Raw genomic sequence first — 19,345 nt, forward strand, 5'->3', positions numbered from 1 at the left:
GTATAACAACAGCACAGCTTTATGTTTTTATTGAGCTAAAAAATATAACACTTTTCAGGTCATTGGGCACAAAAGGTGAGTTCACATCATGTTTCAGTAAAGAGTCCAAACAATTAGCTAGGTGAAGAGGCTTCCACTACAGAAATGCTTAAGCACTCTAAAACCATGCATAGCTATATGTTGAGATGATGTAATATGTGTAATTACCATGATAATTACCTGCAAGGAAACATAACATTGTGCTTTATTTAAACAACACCTTATTTCTATCATCTTATTATATATATTATAATCATCATTGAATTCCTCCAACATCTCAGTATAACTGGTATACAATCCTGACTCCATTTAAGATACACAGATATATTTTAAGAAGTGCCCAAAATGTAAATGTTCAAGTAATGTGAAACAATATTTCCTTACAGTGATTCTACATTAGGCTATTCTATTTCTATTATATTCTTGCTGTATAAAGGCCAAAAGCAACCGGCTAAATGTACATGTGCATCATGCCCTATTATAGTACACCATTTGATGAAAACTATAAATACAGAGGTTAATATTGGTTATAGTATATATATTTACTACTAATGTACACACAAAAAACTATTGCCAAGCCTACTTTAATAAGGTTTTCTGGTCCTGACTGATGTGTTTGAATCTGATTCCTTAACATAATGATTCTTCAGCTAATTGAATGCCAAAACATACTTTTGTGCTGCCTAAAACAAGCCTCTGACCTGGGAGTATTTTCTTCTTATGTTACCGTGCAGTTATGTTATAGCTGCCATGTCCAAATAAAGCCATTTTAGGATTGACACCAATACAAAGCTAGCATCTTCTACACTTTAAACTATTGGGAAACAACTTTGTTGCTACTTTAAAGTATGATCAATCCAGTTATTTGTGTACATTTTACTTAAAATAAATCACCCTGAATGTTAATCCCCGCAAACAAAGCTTGACGGATTTCTATAATCTGTACACAAACTCAGAGTAGGGGATGCAGTGACTACTTGGGATTTACTACTTCATTACATAAATAAGGCTAAAATTACCATTAAGCACCAATATAATTCTTTGCTGAAAAAAATCCCCCAGGTTAAACCGGTTTAACGTTCGCATTGTGTCCCTGCAGCTAATTACTGTTGCGCTTGCATTAAGTCTTAAAGACACATTTAAAAGAAAGTGATCCAAATATATGCAACAAAGGTATAGCTATCCTGACTCTCACTGGTCGAGCTCAATGCTGCAGCCTTCATTTCCCATAATGCAACCTAATAGTGTTCTCAGAGAGTACTCAAGTGACGTCACTTAAGTGATTTTCTCTGACTCGACACATTTTCTGCAGAGCCTGTGAAAACATCCAACTGTACAACTGTTTCCACAGGCTGTGTAGTAATCTTCACAGCTAATAGGGGAGGTGCTCCTTTAATGTAGTCAGACAGAAGCTTGAGTTCAAGATGTGGGAAGCAGCAGTGTCTGTAAAACATCAGTGTATTCAGTCATTTGTCCGTCCAAAGAGAATGACTTCTACTTTGGTTTAGAGGTCCAGTAGCTGCTTGTCAGCTGTCAGTCAGACTGGGCAGTAAACTCTTCAAAATACAGTTTGGGCATTTAAATACAAATTCCCAAGAATCAGCGGGATCAATAAATGGTCTGCTGTGAAAAAGTCTTTAAGTTACGAAGAAAGCGTAGTCCTGCTACTTTCCTTTAAATCCCGGTGCCTCTGTCAGAGCCCAGCATGAAGAACATGTTGTTCCAGCTTTGAGGAGAACAAGACATTCCGTACCAAAACTTCCCCAGCACGATCCCCCTCTCGACACACACAGACACACATGAGAACTCGATGTACTCCCATAAATCAGTTCTTTGCGGTGCTGAATAAGCATACACATACAACTCACACACACTGAAGCCATGCGTTCTGAAAAGATAAGTTAGAGTATATCAGAAGAGAAGGAAGTAGGAGTTTGTTTTGTGCTTGAAATTCTGGGAGTGACGGCTGCTTTCAGTACTTCGTTCATTCACTAACTCACACACACACACACACACGTATCCACATACAGCTGTCCATAAGTCATGGAGTAACCTATACGGAGGAACCTCTCAGCTTTCCTGATGCCATGCTGTAAGGGGAACCTCTTAGAAGATATTAGGGCATATGTTCCAGTCCTGTCTGTCTTTGGCCTCCCAGTAGCCTCCCCTGTAGATGTAGGTGCTTTCCCCCGAATGTTCCGCCCTCTTCTCGAACCACAGCGGCTGGTAACCCTCGATGTCTTGCCCTAATGACACAAAAAAACATATTTTTAAGGCAAGGCTTTAATATTTACTATTTTTCAGATCACCAGGGCAAGGCAAGTTTATTTATACCACAACGTCACAATGTCTTTTCTTGTGTCTCTTGCTCTGCTTCAGTTGACTGTGCTCTTAAGTCAGAGGAAAGCTGAATACAAATGAATGGACCTTACTTTTCAGAAAGAGCAACATTATATGCACAACCCTTTTATTATCCATCATTTATTGAGCATATTGAGATATAAAAAAATCTCTCCTTCCACAGAGTCCTGGTCCAGATGGCAGCACCCGCAGCTTCACATAAAACCATCGAAACACATCGTACATTCATATAGGTAATAGGAAAGAAGTAAAAGAAGAGCTGCATACAGGCCCTGCCAGCACATCTCATTCCACCTGAGTTCATGTTTATGTTAGACAGCAACATGTCCCTTCAGGGCAGAATGTAAAAAGGCGTTTTTTCTAATGCGACGAGGCTTTGCAGTTCTGTTTTAACAATCTCTGCGCACACCCTGTAGACAGCCATTGAATCTGTAATGTGACTTTGTCTATTACTACCTATTCTGCAGTTTAGAAGCAGTTTAACTTTTACCTGTCAATGGAAAACAAGTACAGTTCAAGGTTATAGTAAAATTATGTTTGAAGATGAGTAACATGTATTCTTCTAAAATACAAATTAAGTTTCTGCCTTTGCCGAAAAGTGGTTTAACCCACATCTGTGTCTCAGTAGTTTGAATGCCATGAGGTAAAAGAAAGAATATTATCATGACGATCAACTCCAGACCTGATAACAAAACAATTATTATTTTTTGTCTGACAGAAAAAAAAAGTAAAATGTAACGGTTAAAACATCTTTAAATCAAATATATCTCTTTTTATGTTAATTTATCTTTAATGGTTATATTACTTTTATTTATTTAGTTAATATATCTTGTATGATCTTTTATTGCAGATTTTCACTCATTATTGATATATTTGAGTTTGATTTGATTCTATTTTATTCATTATTAAATGGAACAGCTGTCACGAAAACCAATTTCATTATGTGTGTTTAAGCTCAGATATGAAACACAGCGAAACTAGTGTCGACCTGCGTATGGATAACATGGTCGAACTCAAACATCTGTGTGAAGTCACAGCAAGTTGTTGTCTTGTTTCCTGTTTCTCACCTTCCTCCAGAGCCTGGTTGGCTTGCGCCTCCCTCTTCTTCCTCTCCAGCCTCTGACACTCCTCCAGACGCTGCTTCTGGATGTTTGCTTCGTCCCACACCCCCGCCTCCATCAGCCGCTGGTCCGGCCTCAGACGACTGTCGGTGGGCGCTATTCCATCTTCCTGCTCATTGAGGGTCAGAGCCAAGGAGGAGAAATAGTGCATGTTCTCCGCATTATCTCTGGAAAGGGAAAGAGAGAATTAAGAGAAGTCAAAAGGGAGTCTGTTTCAATTAAATAAAGAAAGCTAAACTTACGGGAGAGGGTATTTTTTCCACAGCAGTTTGGGCTGAAGAGTCTGATAAACGGTCTTCTGTTTGCCTTCAGAGCCTCCTTGGCTGCTGTCCACTATTTTGGCGCTCTCCATCTTGTCGTCCCAGGTTCCTGACAGGATGTAATTGGCTGTGCCTTCTCTGTCCTCCACCACTCCTGTCACCTGCAGGCACCACAGAAGAAGACACACAGGAAGAGATCAGTTACATGTGTGCTCACACAGACTGCTATACTGCTGACATATTCACAGCTGGGTACTACTTCACTTATGCTGAGGTAGGATTTCTCCCAGTTAATATTTCCAATTCCGACCTATAAGCCTTCCAGCTGCAGCATGTAAGTAAACAGGAACCATTTGCTGACAGTGACAAGCTGATGTTTCTTTGGCAAGTGTAAACACAGTTGAACTCTCAGCAGTGCAGCCTTATGACCATTTTCAACACATTCTTGACTACTGCTTACATTGAAGCACTTTTTTTTACATCAATATACATCCAGAACAGGGTGTAGTAGTCTATATGATAATCTATACAATGTGATCATTTAAAAATGTGCTTCTATTGCGATGTATACTTCGTGAAGTCAGGGTAGATAGATTTTGACAAAGTTTACAAATAGGATTACAAACATTCCAGTGCTGTTTCATTCTACTTTTTCTCTTCTAGCTGCTGACAGTTCCTCATCTGAAATGAACCCTGACAGAATAGAAAGGTACTTACTTTTCGTGGGACATCCCTGGAGAAGTAGCTGTAGGGGGAGAATTTGAGACGGCAGGTGTCCTTGGTGGTGTTGTTTACAACGTCAATGTCCCCAGACTGCCAACGCCAACAGACAGGAAAACAGGAAGAAAAACAGACGTGTATATCTGTTTATTTATCTGTCTAGCTAATTTGTTCTTTTCTTGGGAATTAACTGTTTTTAGAAGATTGCTTGTTCAACATTACGTTAATACTTTCACTCTTGGTTTAAAGATAAGCGCAAACTCACACATGACATGTTATTCTTAATCTGATCATTAAAGTAGAGAGGGGCAAACCTGATCTATCCAAAGCTTCCCGACAATAATGTTGTGAACCGTTGAGGTCACTTTGCTCCACACGTAGTGATTCCCGCTTGAGTGGAAATGCAGGTGAATGTTACCTATAGTGAAGAGAAAGGAGAAACACAATAATAATAAAATAATAATAAAACAGTTGAATAACAAGTAATAGCATTATTGTTATTGTAAAAAATATGTTTTTATTAAATTACATTTTATTTTCATTTAAATAGTTTTCACCTTGATTTATTATTATTATTTTTGTATCATTAGTTTATTTTTCTTCTTTAAGAGTGTTCTTGAGTTTTTGAAAATGAAAATGATGCAACAAATACAAAATTGTGAATTGTTGTGTATATGAATGTGTTTTTATGGGTTTGTAGTGGTATATATTGCCATCATGAACTGAGTGAATGTCCTTGTCTCTTACCTAATGGCATGACAGAGATATATTTCCCGCGGAACTTGCTATCAATAGTGATATGCTGCCAGAGGGTCCACCCCCGCTGTGAGGTCACATGGTGGGCAGCAGCTGGTGGGTGATGACTGACCTGAGGGGGAAGGGTATCAGCTGGAGGCAATGTGTGTAAATGATACCTGTAGGGTCATGTGTCTGTGTTGGTCATACCTGCTCAGAGATGGAGCGATACCCATACTCCTCCAGCCGGTCCAGCTCGTGGGTCTCCCCCAGCAGAGGGTTGAAGGGCTTGGCTGTGCGATGGACTGTGGTGGAGTACGAGGACACGGAGAAGGCCGCCACCAGGCACATCTGCTCCAGAGACGAGTCGCAGCGGGCCGCTCGGTCCAGGAGCTCGCTGTACTCCAGGTCCTCCGTCAGGCGCTGCAGCATCGACAGCGGCTCGTTGAAGTTGACCTGAAATCACAGGAAAGGTTTTTCCTAAGTCACTCAAGCTTAAACGTTATATAACAGCTAATGTGTACTGTATGTTTTTCATTTACAGGCATGGGTATCTTGGACAGGTCTTTGCCAATGCAGTTCTTCATGATGCTCCACAGGTTAAGGGAGTAATTTGGTTTGTCAGGAATACGACTGCGTCTTGTTCTTCGGAGCTGGATGTGGTTTGTGCCTGAGGTGTCCTGAAAAGAAACCACATTCTTTTGACTTGAATGTCAGAGTTATAAGAGTCGGTATCGCAAGAAGAGAGCAATGCTCAGGACTTACATTCTCATTGTGAGTCCAGTCATTGGACATCCTTCCACTCATCATACTCTGATTACTCCCTGAGCGCCTGAGAGGAAGCAACACCGTTATAATGCAGTTCAAAGTGATGCCTGATGGATAACACAATTCCGAGACTATTATTAGCTATTAGAGGCCATTTCTCACTTGTGCTGTATGCTGCCAGTAGTCACAGTTATGAATGCACGGGAGTCCTCCATGGCATCGAAGAACTCTGCGTCGTCATTCTCATCACTCGCGTCCCCCTCCTGAGGCCGCTCTACACCTGCAGTGGCAAGGGGATGGATTATTTATTTCATCATTCTAAAAATCATGCATGTTTTGTGCTGCTTTACAAGGTATGGCCAAATAACATTTACATGATACTGTGTTTTCAAACAAACAGCCACAAAGGGCATCACCTAACCCTAACCCTAACACAAACAAAACAATTATTAAAGTTAAAATAAATGACAACATGAAACACAAAACATGACTCAGATCAAGCTAGATGGAACTAAAACATTTGACAGGGATGGATATCTATTAAAAGGCTTGCCCATAAAGATGTTTTTTAATAAGCCTCTTTTATTTAACATTCCAAATAATTAGCCCAATAGAAAGTAATAATACACAGTAACTTAAAAAAAGCCTCGACTATATTCTAGACCATTTTAAGTTCTGTCAACTTCTTCATGTTGCCATAAAAACAAACATTTGAGAATATCTCCTAATATACAATTCAGTTTGATGTACAGTAGATGCAAAGATTACAGCTATACTTTGCAAACTTCGTAAAATATTGTTAAGCTAAAGAAATTATACATTATTAGAATATGTACCAAACAAAAAACCTTTGCCGACAAAGGGGAACATTTGTCAGAAAAATCCCTTATTGGAAGATATTTAATACAATATTTACTTCACACTCTTATACATATGACCTTCTTTAATTGTAAACAACACATATCTGTCAGTAAATAGGTAGTTTGGGAGGCCTTCTTTGTAGTCAGGTGTTTCTCTACGTGTTACGTAGATAAACATACAATCAGTCTGTCTGAGCCACATTTCTGTTATACACATGCATCTCTACCACTGGCCAGAAGAGGGCCATATTCTCATTCAGTGAGACTCAACAGAAGTGTGCATACCAAACGAAAGAGAGCGGATGAGAGGGATGAGTCTCACCTGTGTATGAGGTGGGGTTCTCCTTCCAGGCTCTCTCCAGGCTGTTGTGCTGTTTGGCTAACTGTTCGATGGTCTCCTCCAGGTGGTGACGCTGCTCCCTCTCATACTGCAGGGTCTTCTGCCATCTCCGGCTCTGAGATTCAGCTACGTCCAGGAAGTCACGACAAGCCTGAGGTGTGAACACAACGCACATGAAAACATGCAGGCAGAGTCTTTAGACTGCTCATTGAAAAGAGACATCTGACAAGTGTCCTGTTTACACTCACATTGATCATAGCATTGGAGGTGATGCGGAAAAGCGTGGCTCGCTCGTTAACGGCTTTCACTTTGTCCGAGCTCTCAGAGGATCCACGTAGTTCTTCGAGCTCGCTGAGTGAGCGCTGGAGGGCGGCGCCGTGCTTTCCTATCAGCTCATTACAGGTGCTCAGGTCGTCTAGCTTGCTGGCCAGAGTCTTGAGCACCCCTTGGGTTAGGGCTCGATACTCCTGAGGTACAGGGCCTTCATCTCCCGAGTCATCTTCACACACAAACAGACAAATAAGGTCATTGCAAGAATGACATCATTTACAGGTTATTATGAGAAATTGTTTGAGGATGGAGGTAGGTAATTCAACTTCACACCCTGTTCCCCCAAAACCCCTTCCTCTACAAGATCAGGAAGCTGTGAATGAAAACCGTTGCCCTGGAAACGTAGGCCTGTGCAATCAGGAGACTGAGCTATTTTTAGAATAAAAGGGAGAAAAAGGATGACGCACTACCCCGTTTCCTCCTCCTCCCTTTCCTCCTCTCTATCTCTCTTTTCCCCCTGTTGTCATGAGCTCCATCAGTCTCATGGATTTTAGACTGGACTGATTTTCTAGCATCATAAAGGAACATTTAAAATCCTTTACTAATTGAACCCTACAGTTATACCTTTGTATTGGCTCTCTTTTGGCTTACAATCTTTTTTCAAATCTACTGCGCCCTTTTTCGATTGAAGCTAATTCCCTATAGCGAGCAATTAAAAAGAGTTTTGGTAGCATCTTGAAATAAAATAAGGACACATCTTCTTGTAATTCCTCCTGACATATTGGGTACAAAGCCTTAGGGTTTAAATGTACTTTTAAATAAATAGCAACTTTGTTTAGTGCTTGTTCACACAATATATTTGTCATAATGGACCAATGCCAAAGTGTGTGTTAGTTTAAGAAGGTCATAGTGAAAAAGACTGGTTTAAAGATGAGGCTTTATTCTAGACACCTAAAAAGGTTTTCTTTTAGTAGAGATGAACAGCGGCTTGTTCATCGATCTCTAGACTGATATAGATGCCGACACAAATAACCCATCTATTAAATGCAAATGACTGCCTCCTATGCAGAAATGAACATTTTCTGGGTCAAAACATGTGTGTGTAGTCTAAAAGAAAAACTATGACTGACCATGTTAACTGAATCTAGGCCAGTGTGAGTAAAGCACAGGAAGACAAAGGAACACTATGAGAGGGGAAAAGGAATACAAATAATCGGGGCAAACTGGAATGACTAACTCTCAGAAGGAGTAGATTAAAAATGAAAGGCAACAAGAAATCCTGCGCGCATCTGTTAATGGTTTCATGACCTACATACAGCCCAGAGAAAAGGGTCCCACTTGTGTTCGAGGTGTCAACACATTTGAATAAGATCTACCAGCTGTTCATATAGAAAGTGTTCTTTTTATAGCCATACAACACATCAGTGGGAGTAATAACATACATGAAGGTGGGAGGCTTGCTGGTGTGCATAAATGTTTTTTTAAATGCAGGACACCAGAGGGTCTGAGACATATCGGTGACTCATCGTTGAATCATGATAACACACCCACAGGTGATAGAGAGAGCACTGGTGTGGACACAGTGTGGGACGTGAGAATCACATTGAAAGATCATGGGGATGCACTGGAAGCTTCTGAAATATAGATGAAGTCTGAGAGCTCTCTGTGGCACAACATGAGCTCCACTGTTCTTCCTTGTGAACACTCAAACTATCACTATGGATGTATTGATCTACATGTTAAGTCACAGCATAGGCATGTGGTGCCTCTATGATAGCTGTTACAAGATACTGTGTAGGTGATGGATAACTTCCGCAAAGGTCCACTCAATTACTTTGTTTCTAATCCACTTCCCGCCACTTCATCTGCCCGGCTATTACTGCAACTGAGCCAATAACCCAAGGCTCATGATATAATAACCTGTAATCACATCCCACACACCAGAACACATGAGGACTTGTGCTTGTGTGTTTGCACGTGGATGAAAACACATTTGTTATTCTGTTTGAAATAGTGTGTAGCAGAGAGTGTAATGGCAATCAAACAACAATAAACGCCTCTTGAGGAAATTGAAGGCATTTGGAAAGCGTTGAGGTGAAATAAATGAGGTCCCAAATGGAATATCCAAATAAATGCAGGATTAAACACAAATCTAAAAAACGGGTGCAATAATTGAGTGAGAATTAATGAGCTAGTTAAAATCCAATCCACTGTTAAAAATAAGTTCTCACAGCTGTTCACCAGAGAGTCCGCTATCCTATGTAAATACGTAACGTGACCGCCGGTGTTGTTATCCTGAGGTGGTGACCTAGCAACAGCAATACTACATACCGGCAATTTAACACACAAACAACTCACCCAAAGTGGCAACAACAGACAATACAAGAAATAGACAGTAGATAGGATAATAAAATATATATGATGAAAATGAATGAAAACAATACAAAATAAAACCTGAAACATGGGAACATTCAGAAACAAAGTAGAAGAAAACCCCTTCTAAAATCTGGTTTAGTATTTTGGCTGTAATAACTCCCAGTGTGGCAAAGTCCTTTGTTCTACAATGGTAGATGTAGAGATAGAGCATCAACACCTCACACGTGACATCATGGACTCCATATGTTAATAGTCCAGAATCCAGATGAACAGAAAACATTGATTTACTGCAGGTCGAACCTTTTACTCAGCAGTTCATGCTGCCTAAAGGTGCACACATGTGAGCTAATGACACTTCAAGGTGTTGCATTTACAGTCATAATCCCGAGAATGAGGATACAAATAAATACCGCTCTGTTGTTCGGCAATGAAATAAGGTTCCACAGCCATTTTGTTAACTTGAAATCATATTATGTCCAATAAGAAAATCCAATTGCCATATTTACACACACTCCATAAACAGATCCCATCGGCAACATTCACAAACCCACACATGCATGCAGGCACGCGAGCACACCCCTTCTATTTTTTATCTCAGTTCTGCTCTCGGTAAAATAATTAAAGGTTACTTACAAGGTGACACTCATAGATGAGGCTACACTGTATGGAGTGTATGGTGGAAAATATTTTCAATGAAAATCCTAATACCCTCTCTCTTTTTGTACCCCTCTTGCGACCAGAGCGGGAGGAGTCTGAAGGAAGGTCATTTCATTCAGCTCTCACTGTCGTCATACTGAAGGAGACAGGGAGGGAGAGAGGAGACGGAGTGGGAGGGAGGCCAAGCTGCTGCATGTGTGTTTGTGCACATTTGTACAGAAGAGGGAGAAATAGAGGGGGAGAAAACTCCACGGTGCATCTTTGCAGGTGTTTTAATAGACAAATAAGGATGGACAGCAAAATGTCTCCCAGACTCATAGAATACAACATATAGTGTGAAAGGGGTAAGGAATAGGTTATTTTAAATTAAATGATTAAACGCAGATTTTGCATCAATATTGTACCATATATCCATCCCATCCTATGGTACAACACTGCCGTCTTGTGGTTTGTTGTTGGCATTACATTAAATGCTGCAAACTGATACAATGTGCATTTTGGTATGAGCCTGCATTCAAGATACAGCTAAAATTAGTTTGACCTACCTTGGACTCTCAGGTAAACCATGTTGTTTTTCAGAACTAACTGCAGGTCTGCTGCAACTTTTAGACATTTAAAATCAAGCCGCAGATTTTCCTGTTTGCCTTTTATTCAGTCATATAGTTATTCAATTATACGCCGCGATTTGAACTTTTATTCTTGTATTTTAAAACCCGTCTTATTCTGTTTTAGCTTGTTTTTCTTGGCTTTTTAAATCTGAAGCTAAAGTCCTATAATGTCTTTTGCACATTTAATTGTGTCAGTGCTTAAATGTTATATGCTTTTTGTTAAAGCCCTTTGAATTGAGCTTAAAAGCAACAACACATTCAGTTAATCCAAAAATGAAAAAAGAGATAGGTTTGTTTGCCTACATGAAAGGACTGCCAATTTTAAGTCACATTATTTCTCAGCACCAGGACAGTATTATGTGTGAACATGAATCATCACACATTTTTAAAGAGGGAAGTTACCATTGACATTTAAATAGGTCACACACACACACACACACACACACACACACACACACACACACACACACACACACACACACACACACACACACACACACACACACACACACACACACACACACACACACACACACACACACACACACACACACACACACACACACACACACACACACACACACACACACACACACACACACACACACACACACACACACACACACACACACACACACACACACACACACACACACACACCTCACCTGAGTGATGCATCAGCAGAGAGGAGCTAGCCTTGGCCTGCTGCAGGGCGGTGACCCAGCGCTGACACTCCCCCTCAGAGGTCGCCTTCATGTGGTAGCTTCGCCCCCTGCTAGTTAACACCAAGTGGCAGGTGTCCCCCACCTCGATGTGTGTTGTTGCCAAAGGAATGGTGCCCCGGCAGGTGTGTGCCATTTCAGCCTGAGTCCTGAAGGGAAAGAGAACAATAGAAGGAAATGTGAGCAAATTATGCAGCTCCTTTTTCAATTGAAGTTGACTGTTGAAATAACACACCCAAATCAATACAGAATTGTATTTATACACTGGACACATTTGTTTTGGTCTACCTTCTTATATGAACATATGCCGATTCAGAAGTTTTACTTTAGAATTGTTTTACCCCATAATATTTGTTTCAATTGGAGGGTGGACTAAAATTCAATAAGCAGAATTGTTTCTTATATTTCCAGTGTAGTGATTCAATGCTTCATAAACACAACAGGAAGTTATGGAAAAGGAAATAGAATATCCAATAAAGAAACTGCTGAAATGAAATACAGTGTAGCAAGAACACTGTATGTAACTAAGGATAGCTGATAACTAGTTAAATATTGACAACTCCTGAATCTTCAATATCCATCTTATGAATATGACTCAGGTGATTTTTGGAGCTAAACTGGCATCAGTCAGAGCACAGCTATTTGGCTATGGCTACATAATCAACATAACCTTAAACGTTAAAACGTTTTTATTTGCCAACCTGCTGCTTGTACGTTTAACAATTACAAAATGTTGACATTTATCGAATCAATACAGGCTATTTAAAGCGACAGGCAGTGGTGTAAAGTAACTAAGGTACATTTACTCAAGTACTGTACTTAAGTATAACTTTGAGGTACTACTCCACTTTAATTCAGAGGTAAATATTGTACTTTTCCACTACATTAATATAATACCTGTTACTTTGAAGATTTAGATTAATGACGTGAAATATAATCAACAAAGACTTTATTTGCACTTGCCTAAATTCACAAACTCCAGCAATAACACCTTTAGGCTTTACCAGTTATGGTAAACATATGAATGTATCAGTAATTATAATCAACACATAATATCATTCTGAAATTGGCCAATCTGCATAATGAGTAGGCCTACTTTTGGTCCTTTAAGTATAATTTGATGCCAATACGTTGGTACTTTTACTTGATTAACATTTTGAATGCAGGACTTTTACATATAACAGAGTATTCCTACACTATAGTACTTCTACTTTTACTTAAGTACAATATCTGAGTGCTCCCATCTGTTGGGACAGGTGTACACCAACGAACGGTCGCTGCAGTAACCGTTAGTTACCGTTACCTGTAGTAGGACAGCAGGCCGTTGCTAAGGACGAACCACCGCCGCTGGTAACCCTTCAGGTAGTTGGTCCATTTAAAGAGCCAGCCTTTGTAGGTCCCGCTGTCCAGACAGGTCAGGTGCAGCCCCGGGAGAGTCGGGGACGGCAGACTCTTCACCAGCTCGTTCATTTGCTCCTCTTCTTCGGCAGCGGGATGGACGGAGAGTCGGTGGAGTCAACAGCTGTACCGTTAGCTAGCTGCACTGCACCTCAGCTAAAGCTACTGTTAGCTTGCAGCTGTTGGCTCTTTACCCTGAGATAGTTTTAAAATAACTACGTAGATGTGCTAAACGTGTCAGCTAGATACACAACAAGCACATTATTACATAAAATACATGAACTGCACTACGGTTATCAATAAAGCCTGTGGATGAGAGTGAGAGAGAAGGGGAGATCATGATGACGTCCCCATCATCACAGGACTCACTGTAGCATATGGGTGCAGGTCTGTTTGTGCGCGTGTGTGTGTGTGTGTGTGTGTGTATCATGGTGTGTATGTGTGTCTTTATATTATATATCACACATGACATTCACTGCAGTTTTCCACATCATTGCAGGATTCTGAAAAAAGTGCTGAATCGAATACAAGGCTTTTCTTTTCATTTTAACAATGAGGTCATGACCAAAAATAATCATAAAAGAAAAAACATTAACACAAATATTTGATAAATCGTGTCTTTAAATTTGAGAAAAAACGTTCTGATATAAAATAAATATGTGATTTTATTAAGAATGTCCGTATTAAAACAGTTAAAGAAATATGTTTCAGAATTTTCAAAAATGATGTTCTCAGATTTAACACATCATTTTTTATATAGGCCTAAGTCAAGTTCTATTTAGTCCCTACTGACCGCCAGAGCCGGTGCTTTAAGCACTGGATATGTCCATCGCGCGCATGCGCAGCTCGAGTACCAATAACAACAAAGTCACCTGTGACCCACGCAGACCCGGCGCCAGAACAAATCTAAAGGGAGGGCATATGATTTTCATGGGAGGGCACACAACATCGTCACGTGCTGCGGGCCTGTGGCACAATATATATATATCAAACAGCAAGGCCAACAGCATTGCGCAAAGATGCACACTTATCGCAAATACATACACAAATAAAGGGCAACATAGAAATAAACGTAATAACGGTTCCGTGCCAGCTGATCTGCACCAAAGTACTAATTTCCTTATTTGTTTCCTCGCGTATCTGTCTCTCTCTCCGCAAACTCTCACAGACATGAAATGTGTTCTTTTGATGCGGAATGTCTTAGCAGTCCTTTATCAGTCTGTAATGCGTGTTTCCAGTCGCAAAAACCTTTGACAGTAAAAGCCGCATCAGGGGAAACAAAAGGCTGCGTCTGCTTTTAACGAATATTCAAGCCATGGTCTGTTGTTGTACCATGCAGTGGCAAAAGTGCGCTTCTTTCCTGAAAACAATCTCCCTGGATAACGATCCAGTTTCACCTTGGGTTTATTAACCCTAAGATCATCTGGGGCTGTTGGTCTTTGAGCGGTTGCTGGCCCAATAGTACCTGTTGATGTGCTGCAAGGTAGCGTCTATAGCGGAGGCACCGGCACGGAGCAGGAGGAGGATGCTGGCGGGTGTGGTACAGGGTGTGGTACAGGGTTTGGCAACGCAGGTGGTGATGGTAGGGGCAGTGGCACAAGGAGCTGTGCCTCGGAGGACAGCGTTGGTGGCGGCTGCCTTGATGAGTCAAGGCTTGGGCTCGCTAACTCAGCCCCGGGGTTTGCCGAGGCAAGGCGTGCTGCTGCAACGGCAGGTGCAGGGTCGCCAGCAGCTGCATCGGCTGCAGTTCTTTCATCGCTATTTCGTTTTAATAAATCCTTAGACCTTTTGAGCCAATTTCTGATGTCCATTGTGTAATTCAAACATAAATGGGAGTCTACAGAATGCACAATAAACAAATCCAGAATAGGCGGCAGAGTGTGAGTTTATTTATAACAAACAAAATTAAAAAAAATATGTTTTTATTTTTATAAATAATAAAAATCGTGTTTATTGGGGGAGGGCAAGAATGTCAAATGGGAGGGCCTGGCCCTCCCACGGCGCCGGGCATGGACCCACGTGACACCGGCTATATCAGCCGGTGTCATCAGAGGATCTGTTCCTTTCATCTTCTCGCTGCGCGAGAGGACCGTGGCTACATTTTTGTAGCCTACAGCGTTCAGGTTTGAACGTTTGATCTGAGGGATTGCTCTGCAAGCAGCTGGCCGCGTGCAGCTTCGCGACTGACAGTCGGAGCTACGGGTCGTTAACGCGTCCTCCAGGAGCTGTGGCCGGCTGTGCGCTGTGCAGAGCCTCGACACAGACAGGTTTGTGTCAGCTTGTTGCTGGTGATGGCTGTGTCCCCGCACCCTCTCCCAGCCAAGTTGTCCTGATTGCCGTCTTATGTTTTGTTTGGCTAATTAGACTTTCTGGTGACGACAGTGTTCCCGCTTCCTCTCCCATAAAGTTGCCCTTATGCTCTTTTGAAAGTTCTGCTTGTGGCGTTGTGCCCGAGCTATCATTAGCATTTGAGTCCAAGCTTTGGCTGTGTCCCTCATTCAATTTAGTATGGAAAGCCCAGTGTCATATTTTAAACCCGTTTTTCGTTTAGATGCAGAGAGTAAGGTAAGTACTTTCTATTTCTTAGAAGCTATTTGGTCTTGACATTTGTGTTCTGACTTGGTCGCTTGATTGTTAGCAGCAGCCGCTTGGCTAACACCTTGCTGTTAAGCTTAACTATTAACTCAGCCGGTGAGGACAGTGCTCCCGCTCCCGGTAACATAGGGTTTGATTGCAGTAGCGCTAGATCGTTGTATTACGGCTCCTAGTACTAGACTCCTAGCACTAGGATGATATGCAGAGAACATCTTCACTGCGGGTGCTCAGGGCCGCCTTAATGCACGGGCTGACCTGGGCTGAAGCCCAGGGGCCTACGGAGATCGGGGGCCTATCATGAGCCAATACAAAAAAAGAATATTTCGGATGTTTTTTTTAAAACATTTTGAATAAACAAAGTCTTGGCTTTCAGAATATGAAATTTTCATTTCCAAAATCACACGATAAATAAATTGTTGAAGCTTGTAAAGGGAAGAAGACAGCTCTCCGTCGCCACTCTGCTGTTCTACTGTTCCCCTCACTCCGCTGAAATTATGAATGTAAGGCGTATAGTAATCATAGATAATACGGCAGGGTCCGTTACAGTTTGTTTTCATCTGATTTCAAATAAACAAAATCTTGGCTTTCAGAATATTAAACTTGTTTCGGCAAATTCAGATGATAAATACAACTTTGAAGCTCGTAACGGCATAATTACAAGCGGAGAACAGAGTAACTTGACGTCACAGCAGGCATAACAACAGCCGGTGTTTCTCGTGAGTGTTTTCCCCGGGAAAAGGAGGAACATTATCTGTTGGAGGAGATGGAGAGGACGACGAGCACTTGCTACGTGGAGGGGGGCCAACGGCAACCGGACAAATACATGAGGGAGGCCCGCTACGTCACTCATCTGGAGGAGAGGACCAGGCGTGCGTAGAGCAGAGTGGAGAAGTGCGATCACAGAGCCTGCCGAGGCTATAAATGACTTTGATTTGTTGTTTAAATAGGGGGCCTACAAAAGCCCTACAATCAGCCCCAGGGCCTGATGGCAGGTTAAGACGGGCTTGGGGTGCTGTGTGCTCTGCATGTGCGGTTACTACTGTAACCATGGCCTACGGTTCTATGCGGGCTGTTCTCTTTCTTAGAAGCTAATTATCTGGTCTTAACATTGTGTTCTGACTTGGTTGCTTGATTGTTAGCAGCAGCCGCTTGGCTAACACCTTGCATGTACTGTTAGGCTTAATTATTTAACTCAGCCGGTGAGGGCAGTGCTCTCGCTCCCGCTCCCGGTAAACGCATTTGGTATGGTTGCAGTAGCGCTATATCGTTGTATTTACTGCTCCTAGTACTAGACTCCTAGCACTAGGACGATATGCAGAGAACAATCTTCACTGTGTGTGCTGTGTGCTCTGCATGTGTGGCCATTAAGGAGGATTTCATCCTCCCAATATTATATTATCTAGTGGGCAGCCGGCTGACACTTTTAAGCACCGGCCACAGTTACTACTGTAACTAAGGTTCTAAGCCGTAAGTACTGGCCATAATTACTACTGTAACTACGGTTCCAAGCCGTGTAAGTACTGGCCATAGTCAATACCGTAACTACGGCTCTATGCTGTGTAAGTACTGGCCATAGTTACTACTGTAACTACGGTTCTAAGCCATGTAAGTACTGGCCATAGTTACTACTGTAACTACGGTTCCAAGCCGTGCAAGTACTGGCCAGAGTTACTACTGTAACTACGGCTCTATGCTGTGTAAGTTCTGGCCATAGTTACGACTGTAACTACGGTTCTAAGCCGTGTAAGTACTGGCCATAGTTACTACTGTAACTACGGTTATATGCCGTGTGAGCACTGGCCATGGTTACTGCTGTAACTACGGCTCTGTGCTGTTCTCTTCTTTAGAAGCTAGTTATCTGGTCTTAAACTTGTGTGTTATTTGACTTGATCTCGCTTGATCGTTAGCAGCAGCCGCTCGGCTAACGTCTTGCGTGTACTGTTAAACTTCTTTATTTTACCCAGCTAGGTGAAGGCAGTGCTCTCGCTCCCGCTCCCGCTCCCGCTCCCGCTCCCTCTACCGGTAATGCAGATGTAGCTACATCCCTTTTTCTGTTCGGCGAGTAGTAGCACCGCTCTACTCTTCCCGTTCAGCAGGTAGCTGGTGAAGGCTGTGTTCCCGCACCCGCTCCCGCTGCATCTGGCATTCATCTCTAACTCAACCAGTGAAGGCAGTGTTCTCGCCCCCGCTCCTGGTAGACGCTGAACTGCCTCGCTTTTCCGTTAAGCAGGTAGCCGGTGAAGGCTGTGTTCCCGCACCCGTTCCCGGTTACGCTGCATCTGGCATTCGTCTCTAACTCAACCAATGAAGGCAGTGTTCTCGCCCCCGCTCCTGGTAGACGCCAAACTGCCTCGTTTTTCCATTAAGCATGTAGCCAGTGAAGGCTGTGTTCCCGCACCCGCTCCCGGTTACGCTGCATCTGGCGTTCGTCTCTAACTCAACCAGTGAAGGCAGTTCTCGCCCCCGCTCCTGGTAGACGCTGAACTGCCTTGTTTTTCTGTTAAGCAGGTAGCTGGTGAAGGCTGTGTTCCCGCACCCGCTCCCGGTTACGCTGCATCTGGCATTCTTCTCTAACTCAACCAGTGAAGGCAGTGTTCTCGCCCCCGCTCCTGGTAGACGCGGAACTGCCTTGTTTCTCCGTTAAGCAGGTAGCTGGTGAAGGCTGTGTTCCCGCACCCGCTCCCGGTTACGCTGCATCTGGCATTCGTCTCTAACTCAACCAGTGAAGGCAGTGTTCTCGCCTCCGCTCCTGGTAGGCGCTGAACTGCCTTGTCTTTCCGTTAAGCAGGTAGCTGGTGAAGGCTGTGTTCCCGCACCCGCTCCCGGTTACGCTGCATCTGGCATTTGTCTCAAACTCAACCAGTGAGGGTAGTGTTCTCGCCCCCGCTCCTGGTAGACGCGGAACTGCCCTGTTTTTCCGTTAAGCAGGTAGCTGGTGAAGGCTGTGTTCCCGCACCCGCTCCCGGTTATGCTGCATCTGGCATTCGTCTCTAACTCAGCCGGCAGTGTTCTCGCCCCCGCTCCTGGTAGACGCTGAACTGCAGTGTTTATTAATCCAGCCAGGTGAAGGCAGTGCTCACGCTCCCGCTCCCGGTAACGTGGGTGTAATTACATCCCTCTTTCTGTTCGGCGAGTAGCAGCAACGCTCTACTCTTTCCATTAAGCAGGTAGCTGGTGAAGGCTGTGTTCCCGCACCCGCTCCCGGCTACGCTGCATCTGGCTACCTACAGAATGGCTCATTCATGTAGCGCTTGTATGGCTTCTCTTGAGCCCGAGGACGGCCACGACCGCTGCCCCTCCTGCCTCGGCCGCCTCTGGCGGTCAGTGGGGACGAAATTCGAGCATCTGAGGGAGGTTCTCACGGTAAACGCCTGCATGAGCTGTAGCTGCATGCCTCGGGCGCTCAGAGTGGCTAGAATCACTGAGGTGGAACGTCTGGCAACAGCCAACAGACACCTCTCCTTGTCACATCCTCCTCCAGATCAATTCAGCCGTTCCCGGCGACTTGAGGGAGC

General features: G+C 42.9%; 1 protein-coding gene across 3 annotated transcripts; it reads right to left on the minus strand.

The window, feature by feature from the left end:
• Positions 1–12: 12 nt before the first annotated feature.
• On the minus strand, positions 13–13,591 carry LOC117558126 (oxysterol-binding protein 2-like). 3 transcript variants are annotated; one of them, XM_034234127.1, is made up of 14 exons: positions 13,141–13,591; positions 11,781–11,986; positions 7,453–7,703; positions 7,187–7,355; positions 6,167–6,284; positions 6,002–6,068; positions 5,779–5,916; positions 5,447–5,692; positions 5,249–5,369; positions 4,816–4,919; positions 4,499–4,594; positions 3,764–3,942; positions 3,468–3,688; positions 13–2,285 (listed from the first exon to the last, which is right to left on the minus strand). In XM_034234127.1, the coding sequence occupies exons 1-14, from the start codon at positions 13,305–13,307 to the stop codon at positions 2,146–2,148; spliced, it is 2,223 nt and encodes a 740-aa protein (XP_034090018.1). In that variant the 5' UTR covers positions 13,308–13,591; the 3' UTR covers positions 13–2,145. The 3 variants fall into 3 exon arrangements, with proteins under 3 accessions (XP_034090018.1, XP_034090019.1, XP_034090020.1); XM_034234128.1 differs by having other exon boundaries at positions 13,135–13,251; XM_034234129.1 differs by lacking the exons at positions 11,781–11,986; positions 13,141–13,591 and adding an exon at positions 10,484–10,621.
• Between the last annotated feature and the right edge of the window lie 5,754 nt (positions 13,592–19,345).

This window comes from Gymnodraco acuticeps, unplaced genomic scaffold, assembly GCF_902827175.1.
Source record: "Gymnodraco acuticeps unplaced genomic scaffold, fGymAcu1.1, whole genome shotgun sequence".
Classification (NCBI taxonomy): Eukaryota; Metazoa; Chordata; class Actinopteri; order Perciformes; family Bathydraconidae; genus Gymnodraco; species Gymnodraco acuticeps.